This window comes from Engystomops pustulosus, chromosome 7 (assembly GCF_040894005.1).
Source record: "Engystomops pustulosus chromosome 7, aEngPut4.maternal, whole genome shotgun sequence".
Taxonomy (NCBI): domain Eukaryota; kingdom Metazoa; phylum Chordata; class Amphibia; order Anura; family Leptodactylidae; genus Engystomops; species Engystomops pustulosus.
This window is the reverse complement of record NC_092417.1, coordinates 47413888-47437624: the sequence shown is the minus strand read 5'-3', so window position 1 is coordinate 47437624 and position 23737 is coordinate 47413888. Positions and strand designations below refer to the sequence as shown.

The window sequence follows — 23737 nt, the reverse complement described above, 5'->3', positions numbered from 1 at the left end:
AACAATATGACCACTCTAAATTTCACCTCCATTTTGATTCAATTACTATGAAGATCTCAAGGGGTTAACAATCTTCGTAAAAGCTGTTTCTGATAGTTTGAGGGGTGCAGATTTGAAAATGGGTAGATTATATAGGGGGTTTTGATGCTAAATATGTAAAATTTCATTCAAAACTGTATTTATCCCCAAAATAGTCAATTCTGAAAATCCGGAAAAGCGATATTCTATTTGTAAGCCGCGTGACATCAAAATAAATTATCCAGACATTTCAAATATTATGAAAATGTAAAGTAGACAAATGGGAAATGTTATTCAGCAACTTATTTAGGTGGTAAATCTATCTGCCTGAAAACGCAATGATTTAGAATTTCGAAAATGGCAAATTTTTCAAAAAATTTATCATATTTTATTTTTTTTTGTAAATAAACGCAAAACTTATCAGCCAAAATTTACCACTAAAATGAAGTACAACATGTGGGGAAAAAACAATCTCAGAATCGTTTTGATAAGTAACAGTGTTCAAAAGTTATAACCATATAAAGCGAAGCAAGTCAGAATCCAAAAAATCGGGCTGAGCCTTAAGCTACAAAATGGCTGCGTCCTTAAGGGGTTAAAGGCAACCAGTCACCAGGGACCTTATTTTCCCTAAAGACAGGTAACAGAAGCCCATTACATCTAAATTGTAAATATACATTTCAGCTTTCTCTAATCATTTGCTTTATAATATAATTGTGTGTTATAACTTACCTTACACCCTGAATCATCTGTGTAGTCCCAGGGGTTGGGCTTTAGTTTGTGAGGGGGAGCTAGGAGGGCACAATAGCACGGGGGAAACACTATCAGGGGAGGCAAGGCAGCAAAATATCAGGGGTAGCTGAGGGAAATACAATATCAGGGGGAGCTGTGGGCACAATATGGGGAGTACAGTAAGAGGAGGCCACAATAAGAGAGGCTCTGGGGGTCAAAATATGAGGGGAGCTGGGTGGGCACAATATGAGGATGGCCTGGGGGTCAAAATATAAGGGGTCACAGTGTTGGAGTTATATTGGAATTATATTGTAACGGGTGGAGTAAGGAGCATTGCAAAAGGCAGGGCCAATGGAGACAAAACATCTTTTGTCTGTCTTTTGCCTTCACAAAAGTTTGGAGGTATGCATTTGCACAGTGGAGTAGCTAGGAGAGTCAGGGCCCCCTAGCAGGCTACTGCATGGGGCCCCCCTTCCCACTTAAAAAAATATACATATTAGTATACTCACACATATAAATACACTCATGTGCATATACACATACATACAGTGCCATATGCAACATACTCACATACAGTGTATACAGACACCATATACACATCACAGATACTGCATATATATGCAACATCCCCCACCAGGGCCTAGCCTTTTCTCGGGGCCTGGAGTCAGCTGGGGCCCGCAGTACCTGAGTGGCTGGCGGTTGCGGCCTAGGCACACTAGTGTCACGGTGCTTGGTATGGGGAACCGGAGGGCTGTCCTACAGCCTGGCAGGTCTCCAGTAGGGTGGTGTTGGCAAGAAATGATGAGGGAGAGGCTGCTATAGCGGATCTCCCTGGGGCAACCCTTTGGTGTCTAGAGTATAAGTCTCTGTGTGGTGGACAGGGTGCCTGTGATGATGGCAGCCGTAGTAGCAGGGACCAGACGGAGGCAGAGGTTGAACAAAAACAACTTACAGTTCTTTATTGGAACCGACAGGAACCGCAGCAACGTGCCTTTAACAGAGTAGTGGAGTGCTGAGATGCAGTTGGAGGGAGCCACAGGATGTAGAGCACCAGCCTGGATGCAGAGGGCAGGCTGGGAGGTAGCTGTGTCCTAGTAGGATGCTTCAGCTTGTCCTGGGTTGCTTCAGGTATCACCCTTAAAGGTAGGATGAAACCCCTTTCCTCACTAACTCTTAGCTATTAGTTCCACTCTTCAGGCAGGGGCTAGGCTCTTCCTGCTCTGGTCTGGTATGCTAGCTGTATAGAGTTTAGACTGGAGTTACTCCAGTCTGCTTCTGCAGACTCCTAGGTCTGACTGCTCTCTACTCTCTCCTGAGAGACACTGACTTCCAGAAGTTTCCTCAACAGGGATCTTGTCACTCCCCTGGTCATGTGGTGGCTGCTCCTCCAATTACATCTCAGCTTACATCTCAGCTCACAGAGACAAAGTATAACACATGTGATTGGCTGACACATATGACATCAGACAAAACACTTAACTCCTGCCTTGCCAGGCAGGATCTCCCACTGCAATGTTCCCCTGTGTCCTATAAGGACTATGTAGTGTGATGTAGTGACATGCTGTGGGGCTGACTAGACCCTACACAGGCTGCAAGCTACATAGTGGGACGTATTCGCAAGCACAGCTCTGCCTTGCATCGGCGAGGGTGTTGCATATACACCACAGTATATGTTATATACATATTATGCTGGACAATGCGCAGTACAATATAGATATAATGGTGCACATCCTCCATTCTTTATTGTGTCAGGTCGGATGACGGGGCCCCCTTACACTGTGGGCCCCATAGCGGCTGCTATGGCTGCTACCGCTGTAGTTATGCCCCTGCATTTGCATGACAATAAACATGGCTATGAATATGGAAACTATGGGGGATATTTATCAGGGCCTCTGCGCCACATCAGTGGCGTAGAAGCGCTGAAATAATCACAAATGCTAGGTAATTGATAGCACTTCTGATTATTTACCCCAATATGCACCTTCACGGCAGAGGGGCGTGAAAGGGGGGGGCGTGGCCGGCCGAACGGAGGGCGTAACTGTCCCCACGCCTGCGCACTCCCTGCAGCTGGCGAATTTTCACATGTGAAAATTCGCCGGCTGCTTTTATTTGTACGCCAGGCAGGGCCTGGCATAGAGATAAGCGCTGCGCAGGACCCCGCCGGATACATCAAGAGGCTGAAACCCCTATATGAATATAGTGATGTCCCATTTAAGAGGCACATGGTGATGTCACTGTAGAGTCAATGGGGCACATTTACTTACCAGTCCCATTGCGTCTGCCGATCCACACCAGTGTGTGTGCTGATCTTGCGACACAATTTGAATTTTAAATTCCGCAGTTTGTCCAAATCAGTCAGGTTGGCCAATGGCCATGCCCCCCGATCTGTGTTGCATGCAAGCCGGCGCCAATGCGACACAATGCGATCGCGTGCGCCAAAAACCTCTGCAATTCAGAAAATATTCAGGAAACCCGACGGAAATGCGTCCGACGGACCCTTAGTAAATGTGCCCCAATGAGTGCACGAAGAAGTTTATGTGAATACTATAAAAGTAATGAATAAGCTGTAAATGTGCAACCATATACCTAGACATTTATGGCATATTTTTATGATTTGATACAAAATTCTATCATAAGAACACACCTTATTAAATGATTGCATAGATTGCCAATTACATCATAGTTAAAAAATGTTTAATTTGATCAATTTGTTCAATGTTTAAAAATGACTTTTATGATAAACAATTCCTTTTTTATTAATAAACTTTCTTAAATGATAAGCACAAGTCAGACAACTACATAGACATAAAACAATATTTCTAGAGAAATAGAAATTTAATTAGTGCCCAGTTACGACATTAAAGATGTACATCTGAGTATTTAGTCTCCCTACAAACGTCTTTGGTATAGTCTACTTCCGTACACACTGCACTTTGTCAGACTGATCCACAGCATTAAAGTAGGGGTGTTTATTTATTGAGTCGTCCGGTTTCCATAGTAACCGAGGAAATTCGCCAGCCGGCAGGCCCTGATTTTTGGAGAGACGGAGACGCCCGGCAGGACGATGAGTTCGGGTCTGGCTGTGCCGGACTGCAGGGCAGTGTCCCTGGTTCTGGAGCATTTCATGGAAGTAGGTGAGTGAGGGTGGAGTGCCGCCGGGGACAGGCAGTGATTCACCCAGTGAGGGAGTCTCCATGGAAGTCACTGCAAGGTATAATGTATAACGAGAGCTGATGGTCATTCACCACAGGAGGGGCACCCTATAGCTGGCATTATCTATGGGGGCATTATATATGCATAGGTAATGCCAGCTATAGAGTGCCCCTATAGATAATGCCAGCTATAGAATGTCCCTATAGATAATGCCAGCTATAGAATGTCCCTATAGATAATGCCAGCTATAGAATGTCCCTATAGATAATGCCAGCTATAGATTGTCCATATAGATAATGCCAGCTATAGAGTGCCCATATAGATAATGCCAGCTATAGAGTGTCCCTATAGATAATGCCAGCTATAGTGTCCCTATAGATAATGCCAGCTATAGAGTGTCCCTATAGATAATGCCAGCTATAGTGTCCCTATAGATAATGCCAGCTATAGAGTGTCCCTATAGATAATGCAAGCTGTAGAGTGTCCCTATAAATAATGCCAGCTATAGAGTGTCCCTATAAATAATGCCAGCTATAGAGTGTCCCTATAGATAATGCCAGCTATAGAGTGTCCCTATAGATAATGCCAGCTATAGAGTGCCCCAAAGACAGTTCCAGATTTAGAGTGCCTTCATACAGAGTTATAGATTGACTCCATACAGATTGCCAGTTACAAAGTGACATCTTAAAAATTGCCAGTTTTGTAGTTCCCCCTTACAAAGTCTGAACTATAATGTGCCGCCATAAACAGTGCCAGCTATAACTGGTCAGCTATAAAAGAGTATCCCATATAGAGTACTAGCTATAGGAAGTGCCAGTTATAAAATCTCCTGCTAGTTAATGCAAGCTTTACAGTGCCTTCTTATAAAGTGCTAGCCCTACAATGCCACCATAAATACATAGAAGATACTCATTAGCAGCCATGGTCAGCGTCAATTTTTGGTGTACACTTTGTTTTAAGCAAAGAGAATACAAAGTAAGTTTTTACAGTTGATAGAACCCGGGGCATAGGAATAGATGGTGTAGAAGGGCCAATCCTCCCCTGGGCCTGGTGTGTGAAGGGCCTCGTATTTACCACTGCCAAGTAAGACACCATCAATATTATACATTTAATGGGATATAATATATTATACATCATACTGACACAGCCCTGTCTGTATTCAATACAATGTAGTCACCCCATAGCCATCTCTTGTTGGCATATTACCATTGGCATATTCCACACTATCTACAGCCAAATATCACTGTGTTCACACTATATTCAGGCTTCATCCTTTCATCGTCTGATTTTCTTATTTAGAGAAACAGGTAAAAGACAAAGAGCCGACATTTGATGAAGACATTTCTCAACACTTGATGGCAGCGGCAGAAGCTGTGAAGGAATTGGTAAGAGTAGTATATATATATATATGTATATATATATATACTGTATGTAAGGGACAGATATAGTCTAATCTTTGCAGTCTTTGGAATCTGATGGGTCAGGTTATTTAATATTATCAAAATAATATTTGGCAGCTTCCATCATGTTTTTTCTTATATATTTATAGCGTAAAATATAGTGCAGTACCCCTTGTCTTTTTTCCACTAAAAATAACAGAACTATAATAGAACGTCTTGCTCCACACAAGAAGCTCTATGGGGAACAAAAGCTGAATGTAAGACCTTCTTTAAAATAAGTTTATATAGGGCTGTGGGTGTATTAAAACAACACACAACTTATACTTACCTCTCTCTGCATACACATTCTCCTATTTATGTTTGCCACCAATGATGCAGCTTCGAAAGTGCTTGAACCGCTGCAGCCTGAATCTTCTGCTGTCGTGGTCCTTGCACTGTTGACGTGATGTCACCGCAGTAACGGCAGAGACCGATGCTGGACTACCAATTGGTGGTGGCCTAAATGGGCTTATTGCTGGGGTTCAGGCCCATTCAGCCGGCCTCTGTATAATGAGGCTGTCAATAATGCACCATTGACAACCATATGCCAGCTACGGGCCTGAAACTGCTACTGTGGTGTGTGCACTATACATAATGGGTGGCGCCACAGGCTGGACAGGAGCGCTGGAGATGGTAAGTATGCACTCTTCATTATTTTCAGACTAAACCCCCCTCCTGAAGCCGTATATCAAAAGTTTTGCAATCCCAAACATTTCCTTTACATACAGGGGCACATTTACTTACACGATCCTGCGCGTTCCCCGATCCGACAAGAATTCACTGTGCCGCAGTTCACTTACATTGTGCGCCCGATATCCTGCATGTGTCGCTTCCCCGCTCAGGTCCACCGAAGTTCACCATCTTCTTCCTGGTGCATGTAAGAGCAAGGCTTGTGACACAATTTTAAAGATAAATTCCGCAATTTGTCCAAATCCGTCGGATCGTTCGACGGCCCGACCGTTTTGTGTCGCATGAAAGCCGGTGCGATTGTGGCAAAATCCGATCACATGCAACACATTGCCCTTCTAAATCCCTGTACTGGTGGCGTGATCCCTGAAAAGTCGGAAAACCCGACAGAAATGTGGCCGTGCGACCCTTATTAAATAAGCCCCATAATTTTTTCTGCAATTTAAAGGGAATGTCTAGAATCAGACATTTTGTCTAAAATCAACAAGCAACCAATGCTTACTAGGTGCTCGGGGTTAGTGCAGCACCTACCATTGCTGCTGGCCGCAATTTGTGGATCAGCGGTGACATCACAGGAGGAGGCCACTGGAGCGCCGGAGAGAAGTGACAGTCTCTAGAAGGGATAATAAAATCTGCCTTAGCTTCCTGTATAGATGATAAGTGCGTTCAGCATATTGCATTCAGTTTCCTAGAGCTACACAGCAGCTTTTTTTTTATGTGTTATTTGGGACCACTGTTTCTGTATCATTTATTAGGAAGACATAAGAAGGAACACACGGGAACTTCTGGAAGTGGAGACCATAGAAAATAGCAAACTACGGTACAAGCTAGTGCATCTGCCAGCAGTCATCACAAGAGAGATGGAAGGTACCGTAACTTGTCTACAAAGTGGGATTATATCAATGTGCAGCTTTTTATAGGAACTGCTGATTTCTGAACATGAGCGTCTGTCATCGGCGTGTGAGTGCCACTCACATGCAGGTGACAATAGAAAAACACTTCCTGGGCAGCAAACTTGGTCATATGGATCCATGATCATAGACAATCCCTTTAAAAGACCTTTAACCACTCAGGTGCTGTGGTATGTTGAGACATTTAGTGAAAGAAACGATACAACTCCAAACTGTCATCAATAAGAATATTGTAATTCCCCTGTGCACTGCAAAACGGTAGTATTTCAGTAAACATGACCTAGTATGTTTAAACCCCATCTTACTCATAGATACAGGCACCGTGACTGTGGTAATCTTCTTATATTTCCTTCTAAAATCAACTTTTTAAAACTATGCTAATGAGCCTAAAAAGCTCCTGGGAGTGTTACCAGAGCCCCAGGTTCACAGGCTGTTTCACTCCTCCTCCCCCTCTGCTCCCTCAGCACTTCCCCCTCACTCTTCCTTATGTAATCTCACTGCAGCAGAGAACATTTCAGCCCACAGTGTACAGTGTAATAGAATGTGAATCTGAAGCACAGGGGAGATCTGGTAAGCCCCCCCAGATCCCTTCTGATCAGTTAGCATAATTATACAAGATGATGATGGTACCTGGTTTATCATGCTTGTTTTTAATGGTTGATTTCCTTTACATCACCCTCATCCAAGATGACATATAAAAGACAGAAACAAAATCTAAATGTATAAATCTCAGTTTTTGTCCTACCCAAATAAACACTGATCATAAAGTTGTTCATACCAAAAAAATCTTGTTAATAAAAAATGTGATCAGTACCAGTACCAGTCGCATTTGTCTGCTGTATAACCGGGTTATGGTTTCTCTCTGACTAGACGCGGTTGCGAGTGCTCGTGAGTCTGTTGCTTCAGAAAGACTTCAGTTAGAAACTGAACTAAAAAATATCAGCCTGGAACTGGAAAACACTGAAAGGAAGCAAAAAGAACTTGAGCAGATGAATATATTTTTGAGGTAAATTTATATACAGTACTTGGTATATTAATTTGTATATTTTAAAAAAGTTTTTATGTGAGCAGTTACTCTGACTGGTTGACATGGCTGTATTCATAGACTGTGGGGCTCATTTACTAAGGGTTGTGCTGCTCACTTTCGTCGGACTGTTCGCCTTTTTCGGGGATAGCACAGCTTGGACAGGCATTTAACAGGTGTCGGCAATGGGATTGTGTCTCACGTGATCGGTTTGTGGCGCAGCTGCGCTGCCTTCAATGTGACCCAAATCGGGGGGCGTGCCATCGGACGATCCAACTGATTTGGACTGAGCGCGGAATTTAACTTTCAAATTGTGTCGCAAGCCCTAACATGCACCAGGAAGAAGATGGTGAATTCTGTCGGACCTGAGCGGGGAAGCAACACATGCAAGATATCGGGTGCACAATCTTAGTGAATCGCGGTACAGTGCGTTATCGTCAGACAATGCACTTTTGGTGAACTCCAGCGGTCAGGTAAGTAAATGTGCCCCAATGTTTCTGTCTGGTTTACATGCAAACCATTGCTATACCACCAAGGCCAGTGATTGTTTAGGCAGTCACATGCTTTTTAAAACCACTTTTCCAGCTTTTTCCCTTTTTCTTCCCTTTTTTGGAATGAAATCTGACAAGCCCTTCAATGCAGAATCACCTCTTTATATAGGTACAGTAACAGAACCAAGCTTTATGAAGAACAGTAATGCAATGTCAGTAGTCCCATTGTGTGACTCGATTTAATTTAGAGTTACTCCTAAGTCTCTAGTCTGAGCGGTCACCTGATATTCACCTTTTATGACCTGTACAATCTGCCAGATTCAGATCAAACAAATGATGCAGATGAACTATGGAAAACGCCTTAACAGGACCCCAGATAAATTATTGCTCAGACACACTCACTCGGAGAGATATACCTATTATAACCAAGCTTGTGTGATGTTGTACCCACATGGGCCCCATAGAGGTAAGATACTAAGCTACAGTGCCATAACTTGCTGCCTTGATACAGTACCAGAATGAAGCTTATTTCTTATATACAACACCAGAACAAAACTTACATCATAGACTTTGAGAACAAGGTTACCACATACAGACAGTTCCAGAAACACGCTTACTACAAAGGTGAAGCCTACTACATAGATATGGTACCAGAACCAAGCTTACTACATAGATATACTTTAAAAGGCTCAATCCTTTATTAGTAGCATAAAAAAACAACATGATGTGGTGGACAGAAGACTGATGATGTTTCACCCTTAATAAAGAGTAACCGTGTGCATTATGGCTTTTCTATCTGCTAGTCAACAGGGGGAGACACTATGGGACAAGCATCAAGAGGCAGTTGATTTACTAAACCAACAGATGGCAGGCAAAGCCCACCAGAGTATCCTTGTAAATGAGACCCACAACAAGCGGAAAGAAGCAGAAGAAGCCGTCGTTGAGTACCAGAACAGAACTGAAGACTTAGCAGAAGATATGGACAAAGAAAGGCAGCAGTTCACTGAAGTGACAGAACAACTAACCGCTGAGGTGCCCATAACTAACCAATCTGCCATGACATTAGCTTTTTCACTTGCACAGACTGTGGCCGGAAGCAGTTTTTTAAAGTATTTTTTATATCTAGTTTGATGATTTTTGGTCTATTGCCTCACTATTAATAAGAGAGGAGTCAAGCCTCCAAATATTTTAATTTTCCAGAAGTATTCAAGGGGATAGGTGTTAATTCCTCTATTGATGGAATTGATGGCTGGTGCTTAGTTGTTTTGGTTTGTGCCATAGACTTTAAATAGAGTGAAAGGATATGCAATAAGCCTCTTTCACACAGGCGGCCATAATCTAGCTGTACAAATATCATCTTGCATATGGCCGCCATACGGTGCCCCTGTATAAAGATGTATGCAACTAGGAAAGGCAGGGCCCCAAAGCAGACTTCTGAATGGGGCCCCCTTCCTGCTTTAAAATATACATAGTAAACTCACATATATACACACACATTTATATACCTATATACATAAACATACAGTTCTTCACTCATACACACATTCATACACTCTTATACACGTACGCCCACATATAGAGCATATACCCATCACATATACAAACACATACAGTGCCATATACAGACGTACAGCATATAAACACATACACCATTTACACATAAGTATATACCCATCACAGATACACACACATACTGTACCATATACAGACATATATATATATATATATATATATTATACTCTGCAATGTGCAGCAAAATATGTGTATTATGGTGAACATCCTCCATTCTTTAGTGTCAGATTGGATGATGGGGCCCCATGACACTGTGGGCCCCATAGTGGCTGCTAACACTCTAGTTACGCCCCTTGCTGCACAGCACCCTATAGAGAGAGAAGGGGTGAAGAGTGATCATCCTCTCCCCTTCTCTAGTCAGCTGTATGCTGGTGTGAACGGGGCCATAAACTGACACTTTATTTATATCTTTGTGATATAAAATATTCTGCAGTGCTTTACACAGACAATGTTGGAAAACCTTCTGGGGGGCAGAAGTGAAAAAAAAGAAAGTTCTCTGGCTTGGATTGGAGGGTACCCTTTATGGTCAGCTCTACTCTAGGACCAGATCATTCTTTGTTAGCATCACCTTGGAGTGTGTAAGAAGTAAGAGGTAGCCCAGGCTAAATCTATGTAGATGCTGCTCTTTGTTGCATTTGAACTTTGAAACCTGGTGCTGCAAGATAACCACTGAGCCACTGTACTGCCCACTAGGGGTCATTGACACTTCCTCCATTTGGGGGATCAGTAACATTTCAAGTCTTCCCTCCACACTACCATTATTACATATTCAGTGGATAGCGGATACAGGTTTCTAGTGTTCAATATTTAGAAAACACAAAGCATGTATTAATGCGGCCCAATTAGAGGATGTTTTTCCTCTGGTTCACTAAATATCCAAATGTAATTACCAGCATGGCTGTGAACTAAAATTTGTAATGTTTATTAGGTATGCCTTAAAACAATTAGAGTCAAAAATATAAAATCAACAATCCGTACTATAGAAGCCACTGGGCAACCCAGTGGTTGTGGACAGAACAATGGGGATACACACGTACCTGTTACATTCAAGGTGCCATGCACCATGCCATCTAACAAACACCTTGAGGATAAGACGGAAAGATATTTCTTACCACGTCTGACGTGTACTGTCGATATAGCGGTATGCAGTATTATCCGACCGTCAGCTGGACTGTCTCCAGGGTACGTGCATGGACAGGAGCATTGAGATGATGAAGGACATACGTGCATATGTTGGGACCAAAGAGTCCGCACCGGGTACCCAGTAGATGACCCTACACTTGGGTTCATCCTAGTACTTTCTGACAACACGAGGAATACTCCTATACTTTGGAGGTCCCGTTTTTTTATGACTATTTCCACCGCAGTCCCTCTGAAGAACCTACACCAGGAAGAAACGCGTCAGGGAAGGGGAATGCATGGTGTTTCTTTAGATTTGGGCAAGTATATGGTACTGTCCTTGTCAGGGAGGGAGCTAAATATGCCTGGGGGACAGGGATAGCTGTAGTTTCAGTGCAGGTCCTGACACTTTCCAAGTTTATTTATATGCAGCCCCATAGTGTATATATAACCCAAACTAAATCTATTTATATGCAGCCCCATAGGGTACATGCAGCCCCCACAGTTTATATACCATCCTCGTCCCCCACTGTGTATTTATATGCAACAAATTAGGGTTTTAACTAATATACCACATAATTCTATACAAACTCCTATGAATGAGTGGCAATAAATAAAATAATAAAATTATTACTCACCTAAACCTTGAATGTTCCCACGCCGCTGCAGTCTCCTCTTCTCCTGGGACATCACATGCTGCCTGGATCCTCCACAGTATAGAGAGTAGTGCAGACAGACCGCTGTGCATATCTTAAACACAAATGCAATTGATATGTGCCACACAGTGTGGACTTGCCAGTGGCAGATGCGTACTTTAGGTGGCAGCTGCATGAATCGCCCTCATAAAAATCAGCAATTCTGCTTTCCCCCTTTGGGCTCAGTTATCTGCCGCCCGAGGCAGGATTTTCATCAACAGCTGAACGAGGATTTCATGGGTGAAGTTTGTTCTTGGTATAAAATTTGGTGGGTGGTTTAGGTGGCCATGTGGTCCCCTAGAAAGCTTGGGTCCCAGGTGCCCAAATCACCTATATTATAATCCAATACTACAGCAGAGGTGTGAACATAGCCCACATTTATGTTGTGAAGGCACAGAATAAAAAGTAACCATAATAAATACTGATTTATGATTATTATTGCCTGTCTAGATTACAGAAACACTAAGAAAGACGGAAGTACAAGATGCCAGAAATGCAGAAAAGAAAATATATCTGAGTAAAAGGAAGTCTGTTCTATTTGACGTGGAAGAGAAAATGAACATGGAGAAGGAGGTACGTTTTTACCATTAGATAGTAAAACAAGCATAGACTTTATAGCAGATAATTTCACAAATCTGTTTACCATGGCAAATAGACACCACATACACCTAAAAAGAGTGTTACACAGTATAATCTACTTACACTGAGCTATTGCAGTAGATTTACATAATTTTGGGATAATAACTTTAACTATTAATGTTGGATTGTATTTGGATCCAAATTACAAAGATTTGCAATATAACATCCACATGGAATGGGTTGATTGATTCTTAATGGAGGCAACCCCATTAACCCTCTTGTGCCTAAAATCTGTAGACCTATGTCCTGATGAGCCGGGCCTCGTGCAGCCAGAGTGTAATTCTACAGGCCTCTCTCTAACAGCAAATTGTACTGCATGGGGATGTGGCATCCAAGTGATTAAGTTGCCAAATTATTGGCCTAAGTCTCCTGCAGTCTAGGGAACCAAAAATAAGAAGTCCTTGTAAAAAAATATTAATAAATCACAGAATGCAGCTTTGTAGTGTGCCAATACTATTCAATGTAACATGAACCACACCGAGCACTTGTTCTTAGACATAATAGCTACTTTGTATATTAACAAAAGTAAACATGGTTTGTATCATTGAAAGTTGGGGAACTATGCTCAAGTAGAAAAACTTACCATAACAAGATTTACATTTTTTCATAGTTTAACTAAGTTTCCTCTCATGAAAACCTAAAATATTAAAATATACTAGCTTTGTTTGGATACCACATTAAACACCAAAAAAAGCCAAAAAGTATAAAACAAGTCATGTGGTGTTTTTTGAAATGCATCCAAACCAAAGCCCAACCCCTGGGACTACACAGAGGATTCTGTCAAGGTGCAAGGTAAGTAATAAAACACAATTATATTGTAATGCAAATGCTTAGAGAAAGCAGAAAGGCAGATTTGCACTGCAGCTGTAATGGGCTTCTGTAACCTGTCTTTAGAGAAAATGAGGTCCCTGGTGATAGATTCCCTTTAAACTGTGCCACCATTGGTCTCATGGCCTAATGTATACTGGTATCCTGCTCCATGCTGAAAACAATGGTAGAATAAAATGAAGGCTGTACATGGTGTCATTGATGAAATTTAAGACCTACAGTATAAATTGAATATTTATCTAAGAGCTGTTTCTTCTTTTCAGAATATATCTTCTATTAAGGGCAAAATGTTACTTTTGCAAGCGTCGCATGGAAGGCTGACAAATAAACTAGACATCCAAAAAAAGCAGTCATTGGAGACCTCCAACAAAATGTGAGTTATATTGCATAACCATTCTGAGGTTTACAGTATTTATTTATTTGCATGAAAAACTATGGGGGGTGTTATTTAGGCCCTGCATAGGCCTCTTCAAGTAACTGGCAGGTGGCTGTGCAGCATATTTTTTGTAGCTGGCATAGAAATAAGTGTAGCCAACAACTTTTCATGTGTGAAAAGCCGCTGGCTGCAGCGAGTTTGCCAGCCCAGGAACAGCAACACCCTGCTTTGGCCCACTCCTTCATCAGACACGTCCACTCCCCGGCCACCAGCACCCCAATCGTGCCTCTCCACACACCCTTGGTGTGGATTGGAGAAAAGAGGAAAATAATCACAAGCTTGTAATTCGCAAGCATTTGTGATCAGGGCTTCTACGCCACTTCTGATAAATGCCCCCTAAAAAGATGTCAGACAGTGACACTGGGGCACATTTATTAATGGTTTTGACGTCTGTTCTGACAGATTTATAGAGTGTCAGCGGCACAAAAACCACAGCTTCACAACACTTACCTAATTTTTTTGTCATCCAGTTTGGCCACCGCATTTGAATCCCGACATTTTTCCTGCGCTTCTAGTTTTCCAACACTTTATTGGCAAAATTTTGGGCGCATAATCATATTGACAATAGGAATGTCTACTAACATTAATGAATGTGGTTTGTAATTTCTGAGGCTTATTTAGTCTTATAATGTGACAAATACATTAATATTCTGCACAATATAAAATCCCAGTGCAAATCACCGCTACAATTGGGTCCAGAAAACAATACTTTCCCCTAAAATCATAAATGCCCTCCATTGTTTGTACCTTGTCAGAAGTGGACAGCTTCCTCATGTAAATTGTATTCTTAATACATGGTTATTTACAACATGGATGACCCAAGTTAAGGCGATATTCACACGTGCAGGATTTCATGAAGAGTTACTAATAGATTTCACATTCTGCATTCAAAGCGCTATTCACATATAGAGAAATCTTTGTAATACATAAAACATGCAGTTTATTTTAATATCCGTCAAATGTTTTATATACCACCCCAATAAATTATTAGATATGGATGTTCCAGCATATTCACAGCAGAAATCAAAGTGTCATTTTTGACTTTCTGCTTCAGTTTCAACAAAGATTTATTGATTAAAATAGAATAGGTCACAGCATAACAAATACCCCTCACAGCGGGAACTCACAGAAATGATCTCAGTGTGATACATAGCCAGCTACTGTATCCAACAAACAGGAAACAGGGGGGCACAGAGTGAGTAACCTGAAAATGGAGTTACCGTAGTAGGAGATCAGTACAGGTGATCACTTGGGTTTCTACTTTAGGTGCTTTGTAGACTACTTGTTACATTTTCGGTAGAATGTGTGAATGTGGTCCGTACAGGATGAATATTGCCTTATTATAGCATGTCATAATACTGCGGATATATAACCTCCACCTGCACACCCCCTTTATTCAGAAAATGAATTTAGACAAACATGTGTGTAAACTACAAGACATTGAATAGTTGATTCTTAAAACGCTAATGGAGAAGTTTTTATTTCTATCCATAGAGATATTCTAGAGCTGCGCATGGCAAATAAGAAAGAAAGTTTTTACAATCAAAGCAAATCCTTAGAGGGGGAAATATCGAAGGTAAAAGCAGTAGTGTATCATTACGATTATTATTTGACTGTACTATCATAATTACAAGGGTTGTACCAAGATTGCATGTTGATCGGAGAGGGTCTAACTGCCCTCACCTATCATGAGAACAGACTCCAGATATCCACAGAATGGAGGTCCTGTTCTCACTAATGGGTCAAGCTCCAATCAACAGTATGGGAGTATGCTATGCAATTTCTATCACTCTTATAGTATTAAATTAAGTGGTGGAAGTTATAGGATAACTCAAACGTGGCACAACTTCTTTATCAAGTTATCTTAGAACAGGAAACTGTATAAAGATATAACTTTATTCATTCACTACAAGTTAACATAAGGTAAGCTGAGACCATACAATCCTAATGACTATAAAGAGGTGTGTTTTGCTTCTGTTACATTCTAAGTCTGTCCTAATAGAAATGATCATGCTGCAAAATTCCCTTATGTATCACTATCAAAGGGCTTTCATCAAATTGAACCAACAAAACACTGACCTTTTATTGCACAAACCTCTTAAAGGGCGCACTGACTTTTTATGGTTTAGAAATGGCCCAGCTTGTGTTTAGATAAAAATAGATGTAAAAAGTAGCTTTATGAAATGTCACTGATTAATATTTCACAAGGCAAAACTGCATCGCAGTAACATTTTCACTTTATAGACAGAATATTAAAGTGAGTTATTACACTAAACTATTCTCATATTGATCCTTACTGAAAGCAACCATGGTCCAGTACAAGCCCACATCCTATTCCTAGCTAAAAAAAAATTAAAAACTATAGGTTGGAAAAGGCAATATTGTTATTATTTTTATTTACACAATTGAAAGTGTTCCCGTGTTGTATCTGAGAGTCATGAAAAGGTACAACATTATCTATTTTTTCACGGATCAGACATATGGACCTGTTTTCATGGATTCAATTCATGCATTGAAGTGCTGATTCTACACGGTGAAAAACAGGAACGAGAATCATCACGTTTGTGTGAATATAGCTTAAAAGAATTATGTCTTTCCGGTACACACATTGCTAGTTTATTTTAAGAATTCCGCTATTCTTCCATATTACCATGTAGACCACGTAGGAAAAGTATGATCAAACAGATCTCTAGTGTAAGTCCACTAGTGGACCAAAAAAAGTTAAATAAAGTTTTATAAAATAATAGAAAATATTATAAGTAATAAAAACAAAAAAAAAATCTTCCTTTTTCCCCTAAGTAATGATATATTTTATAAATAATAATAATAACCGCACACACACAGACAAAATGGGCATTGCCAAGCCCAAAATGACCTTTGCTAAAAGGATATGGGGCACATTTACTAAGCTCTGTCGGACTTTGCACGCTCCTTTTAGTACAAGCTGCTTGCACAGGTATTGCTTGCTTGCATCACGCGACACAAATTGTCATTGAAACGTGCGTTCTGGTGCTCAGTCGGGCCTTACGCCAGATTTAACATGCAAAGTTCGACAGAATTGTGTTGCACAGCTCATGTTAACCAGTTCGCGACCGCCCCCGGGTATTCACGGCGGCGGTCGGGTCGCGCTGCATGGAGAGGGCTCACGGGCTGCATATTGCAGCAAAGGCTTACCGGTAACACCCGCGATCGGTGCTAGCACCGATCGCGGGTGTTATCACAGCGATGGCTGCCGGCAAAGCTGCCGGCAGCCTCATAAACATAGCGGCGCAAGGGCGCCGCCATCTTACCTGGGATCGCCGCTCCCCGTGACGTCATCGGGGAGCGGCGATCCGTCTCCATGGTAGCCTCGGGTCTTCCGAAGACCCGAGGCTATTTCGTTTTAACCCCGTCATTACAATGTGCTGATAGCACATTGTAATGAATGAGGAGAAAAATCCCCATATACTGCCATACTGTAGTATGGCAGTATATGATAGGATCGATCAGACAATATGATAGGACAGACATCCTATCAGATAGGATCGATCAGATCAGATAAAGTACCCTAGGGAGTCTGAAAAATAGTAAAAATAAAAAAAAAGTTAAAAAAAAACTGACATAAATATAAATAAACAGTAAAAATCATAAACACATTAGGTATTGACGCGTCCAAAAATGCCTGCTCTATCAAATATGATAATGTTTTTTCAATGCGTTTAACCCCGTAACGGAAAATAGCGCCCAAAGTCGAAAATGGCACTTTTTTGCCATTTTGAAAAATATAAAAAAATCTATAAAAAGTGATCAAAAGGTCGTACAGTCCTAAAAATGATATAATTGAAAATATTATAAAATTTTGCAAAAAAGTTACACCACCCACAGCTCTGTACACCAAAGTATCAAAAAGTTATTAGCGCCAGAAGTTGGCAAAATCAAAAAAATAATTTTTGTACAGGAGGTTTTAATTTTTGTAAATGTATGAAAACATTATAAAACGTATACAAATTTGGTTTCCCCTTAATCGTACCGACCCAAAGAATAAAGTAGACATGTCATTTGGGGCGCTCATTGAAAGCCGTAATATCCAAGCCCACAAGAAAATGGCGCAAATGCGTTTTTTCGCCATTTTCACTGCATTTGGAATTTTTTTCCCGCTTCCGAGTTCATGGCATGGAATATTTAATACCATCACTATGAAGTGCAATTTGTTATGCAGAAAACAAGCCGTCACACGGCTCTTTACGTGTAAAAATAAAAAAGTTATAGATTTTTGAATGTGGGGAGTGAAAAATGGACATGAAAAAACAGGAAAGGGCCGGTCCTTAACCGGTTAAAGGTGCACCAAAAAAAAAGTTGGTGCAGTGCAGAGGGCTCCAGATTCATGAAGACCGTGGCCACAAATCCTGAATTTGCTGCCCCCTGCACACTAGTTTGCACAGTTTTCGCTCATAGATCTTTTTTTTTTATCCCAGCTAGATGAGCAAATGGATGCTGCGGAGATGTTACATGAGTCTCTAACAAAGCAGCACAAAGATCTCAAGCAGAAATATGAGGCAGCATCCGAGGAGGAGGACAGGCAGCATGCAATGAAGAGAGACATGGCCACGATGTAAGACTTCACTTTTCTTATGTCAGCGTATGTCACACAGAGGTACAGTATGGCCCATCACAGGCTGTGGGCACCATATGGCATGGATCTGTCTTGTTCACATCTTTTATCTTCTGTGTGCTGCCTGTATTTCTACTTATATATTTACTTCTCAGCATACCGGCCCGTGCATATCATTGAGTAAATACAGACATCACATGGTGATTTTCCATGCAGATATTAGCTATAAATATCTTCTGTGTTATGTAGCAATATTCTAGAAAATTTGAAAATCTTATATACATTGCAGATTTTTAAGTACAGAAAATGACCTCTGATGTTGATTTTAAAGAGGTTCTGTCATTAATAATATATCCACAGGATAGAGAATAACTAAATGATCACAGTGAAAGCCCCTGAGTGGGGGATTGCAGGTTCCCCAATCTGTCCTATGCTGCATTTACTTCCGTGGGACTTCCAGATCAGCCTATAGACTTGCAATCCCCTGTTCTGATTATTATGGGGGTCCAACAATAGAGACCCCTACAACCATACATGTATCACTTATCCTCTGGATAGTTGGTAAATATTATTATCGAGACAAACCCTTTAATATCCACAGCATGTTAGTTTACTGCTACTTATCTGACCAAGATTTTAGGTTCAGTTCTCCTCCGTGCCGTGTTTACATGGTGTTTGAATATTCATACTATTTATACATTTTCAACATGTAACTTGTTTGCAGATTTTTATGTAGATAGTAAAAAATTTATATTCAGAAGAATTATATTCACATTGGCATGTTTATATATATCATATGATACAGGCAAATATACAGGACTGATCTGCTTGCTATTATCTTCTTATTTTGTAAGACTGGAAAAATCAAGATCTGCCCTTGAAGAAAAACAGGAACTTTTAGCAAAATTGAAAATGGAGCTGTCAGGAATGGAATGTGATGCTGAAAAGCTGTTGGAGAGTACAAGGTACGTTACTAATGGCGGTCCATTTCCTAGTTGTAACATGATAAGCTAGGCATTCACTTATACTCTTGTCACTGTATTCACAGAATAGCCACAGGGCAGCTCGCCGCTCACGTGGAAGAGTTTAAGGAGAATCTTGCAAATGAACGTCAGAAAAGGTTTGCTATGAATGTTCTTTGTAGATGTGTAATAATAGATTTCTATGGGACACGTTGACTTGGAAATTTAGAAAATGTACCGTATATTCCGGCGTATAAGACGACCTGGTGTATAAGACGACCCCCCTACTTTCCTGTTTAAAATATAGAGTTTAAGATATATTCTCCGTATAAGACTACCCCTTTTCCAACGCATACAAAACACCGGTAAAGATTAAAAAAAAAAACATTTGAATTTAACATGGTCCTTTTTTTAATGTAAATTCTTATGACATGCAGGTATATAGCAGGAAAACTGTCGCTCATAAACATCATAAGGCATACAACAACAACATTACCATTACAGCACAGCCCCCAGTAGTATACAGCACAGCCCCCAGTAGTATACAGCACAGCCCCCAGTAGTATACAGCACTGCCCCCAGTAGTATACAGCACAGCCCCCAGTAGTATACAGCACAGCCCCCAGTAGTATACAGCACTGCCCCCTGTAGTATACAGCACAGCCCCCAGTAGTATACAGCACAGCCCCCAGTAGTATACAGCACAGCCCCCAGTAGTATACAGCACTGCCCCCAGTAGTATACAGCACAGCCCCCAGTAGTATACAGCACAGCCCCCAGTAGTATACAGCACAGCCCCCAGTAGTATATAGCACAGCCCCCAGTAATATCCAGCCAGCCCAGCATTAATAGAAAATAATAAACTTATATACTCACCCTCCGGTGGCCCCGACCTGCAGCGCTGCTCCCCCGATGTCCGCGTGGGTCCTCTTCTGGCTTCGGCGCCCGTCTTCTGTCTTCACTAACTTCGTGCCGGGCGCCCAGCAGAAGAAAGAAGACTGCGCGGAAGACGATCCGCGCGGACATCGGGGCCAACGGAGGGTGAGTATGCACCCCGATGTCTTTTTGAGGCTGCCGGCAGCTTTTTGAGGCTGCTGGCAGCCATCGCTGTGCAAACACCTATCGCGGGTGTTACCGGTAAGCCTTTGCTGCAATATGCAGCAAAGACTTACCGGCTATGGAGAGGGCTCAGCCCGTGAGCCCTCTCCATGCACCGGGACCCGCCGTATAAGACGATTACCGGCGTATAAGACGACCCCAGAGAAGACAGAAGATTTTTCTGTCTTCAAAAGTCGTCTTATACGCCGGTATATACGGTACTCAAAGTGCTATTTCCGTGTATAATGCCGGGTGCGTTCATTCTCTAAGATCGTGCACCTGAAATCATGCATCTGTCGCTTCCCCACACTGGCTTGACAGAGTTCACCATCTTTTTGTGGTGCACCTTTAAAATAGGGCATGTGACACACAATTCTCAAATACGGCGCTCGCTCCGAATCAGTCGGACAGTCCGACAGCACATGCCTTAATTTGTGTAGCATGGAGGCTAGCGCAGCTGCGCCACAAAAGAGTCACGTGCGACACAATAGCGGTGCAGACACTTCTTAAATACCTGTGCAAGTCGTTTTAGCCTAGAAGAAGGTGCACAGCCCTTAGTAAATGTGCCCCTATGTGTTTAGGTTGGCTTCTGCCTTAGTAATTTTGTCATTAAAGTGAAATGTAAGTGACAGCAGTTCTGGATCCATCACATCGTTGGTGCCTGCTGGACTGCAACCTGTGACGAAATGTGGAGGCTCCTGAAAGATGTGAACAGCCTGTTACTTTCCTTTAAAGGGGTATTCCCACAAAGACAAGTTTCTTTAATGTACTCAGGATAACAAAAAAAACACATTCTCTAATTCACTGTTATTAACAAAAATGAAGCATTTCACAGATATAAGTCCAACCTGTCTCTATCAGTCCTGCTGTACACAATTTCAGTTGCCTTTAGACATGAACCAGTAACTTGTGACTTAGGGTTGGGCGACATCTTGGATGACATTGTGCAGATGAGATTTCTGTCTGTCTGTCTCTGCTGTGTGGCTGTAGCCCCGCCCCCTGCATGGAGCTCAGAGACACTCACTGAATCACATCCTGTCAGCACATGGTGAGCAGAACGAGAGGCTGCAAACTACAAGGAGATAAGTGACCCTAGGGAAGGGGGAGGCAGGTACCTGTCTGTGAGATGTAGCAGGGCTCATAGTGGAACAGTGTAATGGTGTATCAGCCTATTTGTAATCTCATGCATCTCTGATCTGTCTCATCTCTCTTTCTATGGGTCATTCTGTACAGTGTCAGAAGCCAGATGAAAGTGCATATATACCTTGTACCCTGATAATCTAACCCCATTGTCACCCCACAGAACTACATGGATAATACATAATGTTTCTGCTTAGGGAGTCCCCGCACACACCCTGGGATTTTGCATTGAGCAGCCGAGGGAGAGATAGGAGATAAAACAGCAATAAATCGTCGTAAAATTGTAAAGTTAAGGGTTAAAATGATCTTTTTTGCGTTAACATCGCCAGGGGATAGAAATGTGAGAATTTTCTTTGGTGGAAAACGCTTTTAAGGATATTTTTAATACTTTAAAATCTAACCTTACTCTGCAATTTAACACAGAATGAGTATCCAGGTTAAAAAAGATGAAGTGACAAAGGAGATGGAGCTTTGGAAACTGTCAGAGGAAGCATTTATAACTGAAATGAAGAAAAGAATCCACAATGGACAAAATAGGAAAACTTTTCTAACTAATGAGGTGAGACAAAATAGGAGACCTTTAGAAAACCAAATTTGTGCTGCCACATCACCAAAAAGAGGGGAATTTATTAAGACTGGCATTTTAAATGCCAGACCAGGTCTAACTTGGCAGAGTTTTCAACTATAGTCTCTGCCAGTTCTTATATTGTAATTAAACAGTTAACTATGGGAGCAGTCCAATAATAAGCAGTGGACGAAAAATACATATTATAGAATTGCTACCCAATCTTGACGCCCCAACCCAGGTGTTTTAAGTATATTGCAGAATATTCAACTGCTGAAGATTAAGGCTATTTTAACACAGATTTTGGATTCACACATTTTACTATTTAAAATAGAAGTAACATGTTTGTGTGTGTTTTAATGTAATCTTACTTTATATATTGTCTTACTTTGTTAAAATATATTAAAAATGTTCAATAAAAATATATGGAACACAAAATAGAAGTAACATGGTTCAGTTAGAAATATAGGGCATGTAGTTTAAAATATGCAATGTAGAGCTTGACAGGAAAGCACCAACGATGAGGCAAAGAGTGGTCAAAGATTATGTGGGGTCAGGGCAGGCAGTAATCAGATAAGATACAAGGAACAAACCAAGGTCAAGGCAGGCAGAGTCCAATTGTGAACTCAAGCTGAGGCTGTCAGCAGAAACAGAATACAGACTCAAGAAGCAGAATCTAAGTCCAATTACCAGGGGCGGACTGGCCATTTGACCCACCGGGAGAAATCCCGGTGGGCCGATGAGTCTGGGGCCGGTCGGGGGCTGGTGGGGCCGATTGAAAAAAAACCAAACAGCTTCTCACCTTTCCAGCAATCCACCGAAACTCCGCTGCTACACTCCGGCCGGCGGTGACAGCTCCGTGGGTGCCGGCGTCGCAGAGAATATGACGTCGGCAAGCGGCTGACGTCATATTCTGTGAGCCGCCAGCGCTCAATAAGCTGTAACTGCCGGCCGGAGTGTAGCAGCGGAGCTTCGGTGGATCGCTGGAAAGGTGAGAAGCTGTTGTATTAATTTAATGTGCCGAGCAGGCTGCCTATATAGAGGGGGAGGCGGCAGGATGTATACTGGGGGGACCGCCATGCTGCACACTTGGGGAGCCACCAGGCTGTATAATTGGGGGTGGGAGAGCTTTCTGACTATATACTGGGGGGGATCTGGCTATGTACCGGGGGGCTGGCTGTATACTGGGGGTACAGGCTGGCTGTATACTAGGGGGGGCAGTTTCTCTATATACCGGGGCCTGGCTGTATACTAGGGGGGGCAGTTTGTCTATATACAGGGGGGCTGGCTGTATACTGGGGGTACAGGCTGGCAATATACAGAGGGGCTGGCTGTATACTAGGGGGGCAGTTTGGCTATATACAGGGGGACTGGCTGTATACTGGGGGTACTGGCTGGCAATATACAGGGGGGCTGGCTGTATACTGGGGGTACTGGCTGGCAATATACAGGGGGGCTGGCTGTATACTAGGGGGCAGTATTATAGTAGTTATATCCTTGTATATAGGGGCAGTATTATAGTAGTTATATTCTTGTACATAGGGCGCAGTATTATAGTAGTTATATTCCTGTACATAGGGGGCAGTATTATAGTAGTTATATTCCTGTACATAGGGGCAGTATTATAGTAGTTATATTCC

General features: G+C 41.9%; 1 protein-coding gene across 2 annotated transcripts in view; it reads left to right on the top strand.

Moving 5' to 3' along the window:
- The first annotated feature begins 3702 nt into the window (after window positions 1-3702).
- Window positions 3703-23737, top strand: part of CCDC175 (coiled-coil domain containing 175) — a 45674-nt gene continuing 25639 nt past the window's right edge. For both annotated transcript variants that reach the window (XM_072115790.1, XM_072115791.1), the window contains exons 1-12: window positions 3703-3881; window positions 5200-5285; window positions 6782-6893; window positions 7808-7943; window positions 9256-9484; window positions 12289-12411; window positions 13569-13678; window positions 15236-15317; window positions 18196-18332; window positions 19187-19297; window positions 19381-19452; window positions 21956-22091. In XM_072115790.1, the coding sequence (XP_071971891.1) occupies window positions 3812-3881; window positions 5200-5285; window positions 6782-6893; window positions 7808-7943; window positions 9256-9484; window positions 12289-12411; window positions 13569-13678; window positions 15236-15317; window positions 18196-18332; window positions 19187-19297; window positions 19381-19452; window positions 21956-22091 (1404 nt within the window). In that variant the 5' untranslated portion in view covers window positions 3703-3811. The remainder of the gene's footprint in view (window positions 3882-5199; window positions 5286-6781; window positions 6894-7807; window positions 7944-9255; window positions 9485-12288; window positions 12412-13568; window positions 13679-15235; window positions 15318-18195; window positions 18333-19186; window positions 19298-19380; window positions 19453-21955; window positions 22092-23737) is intronic.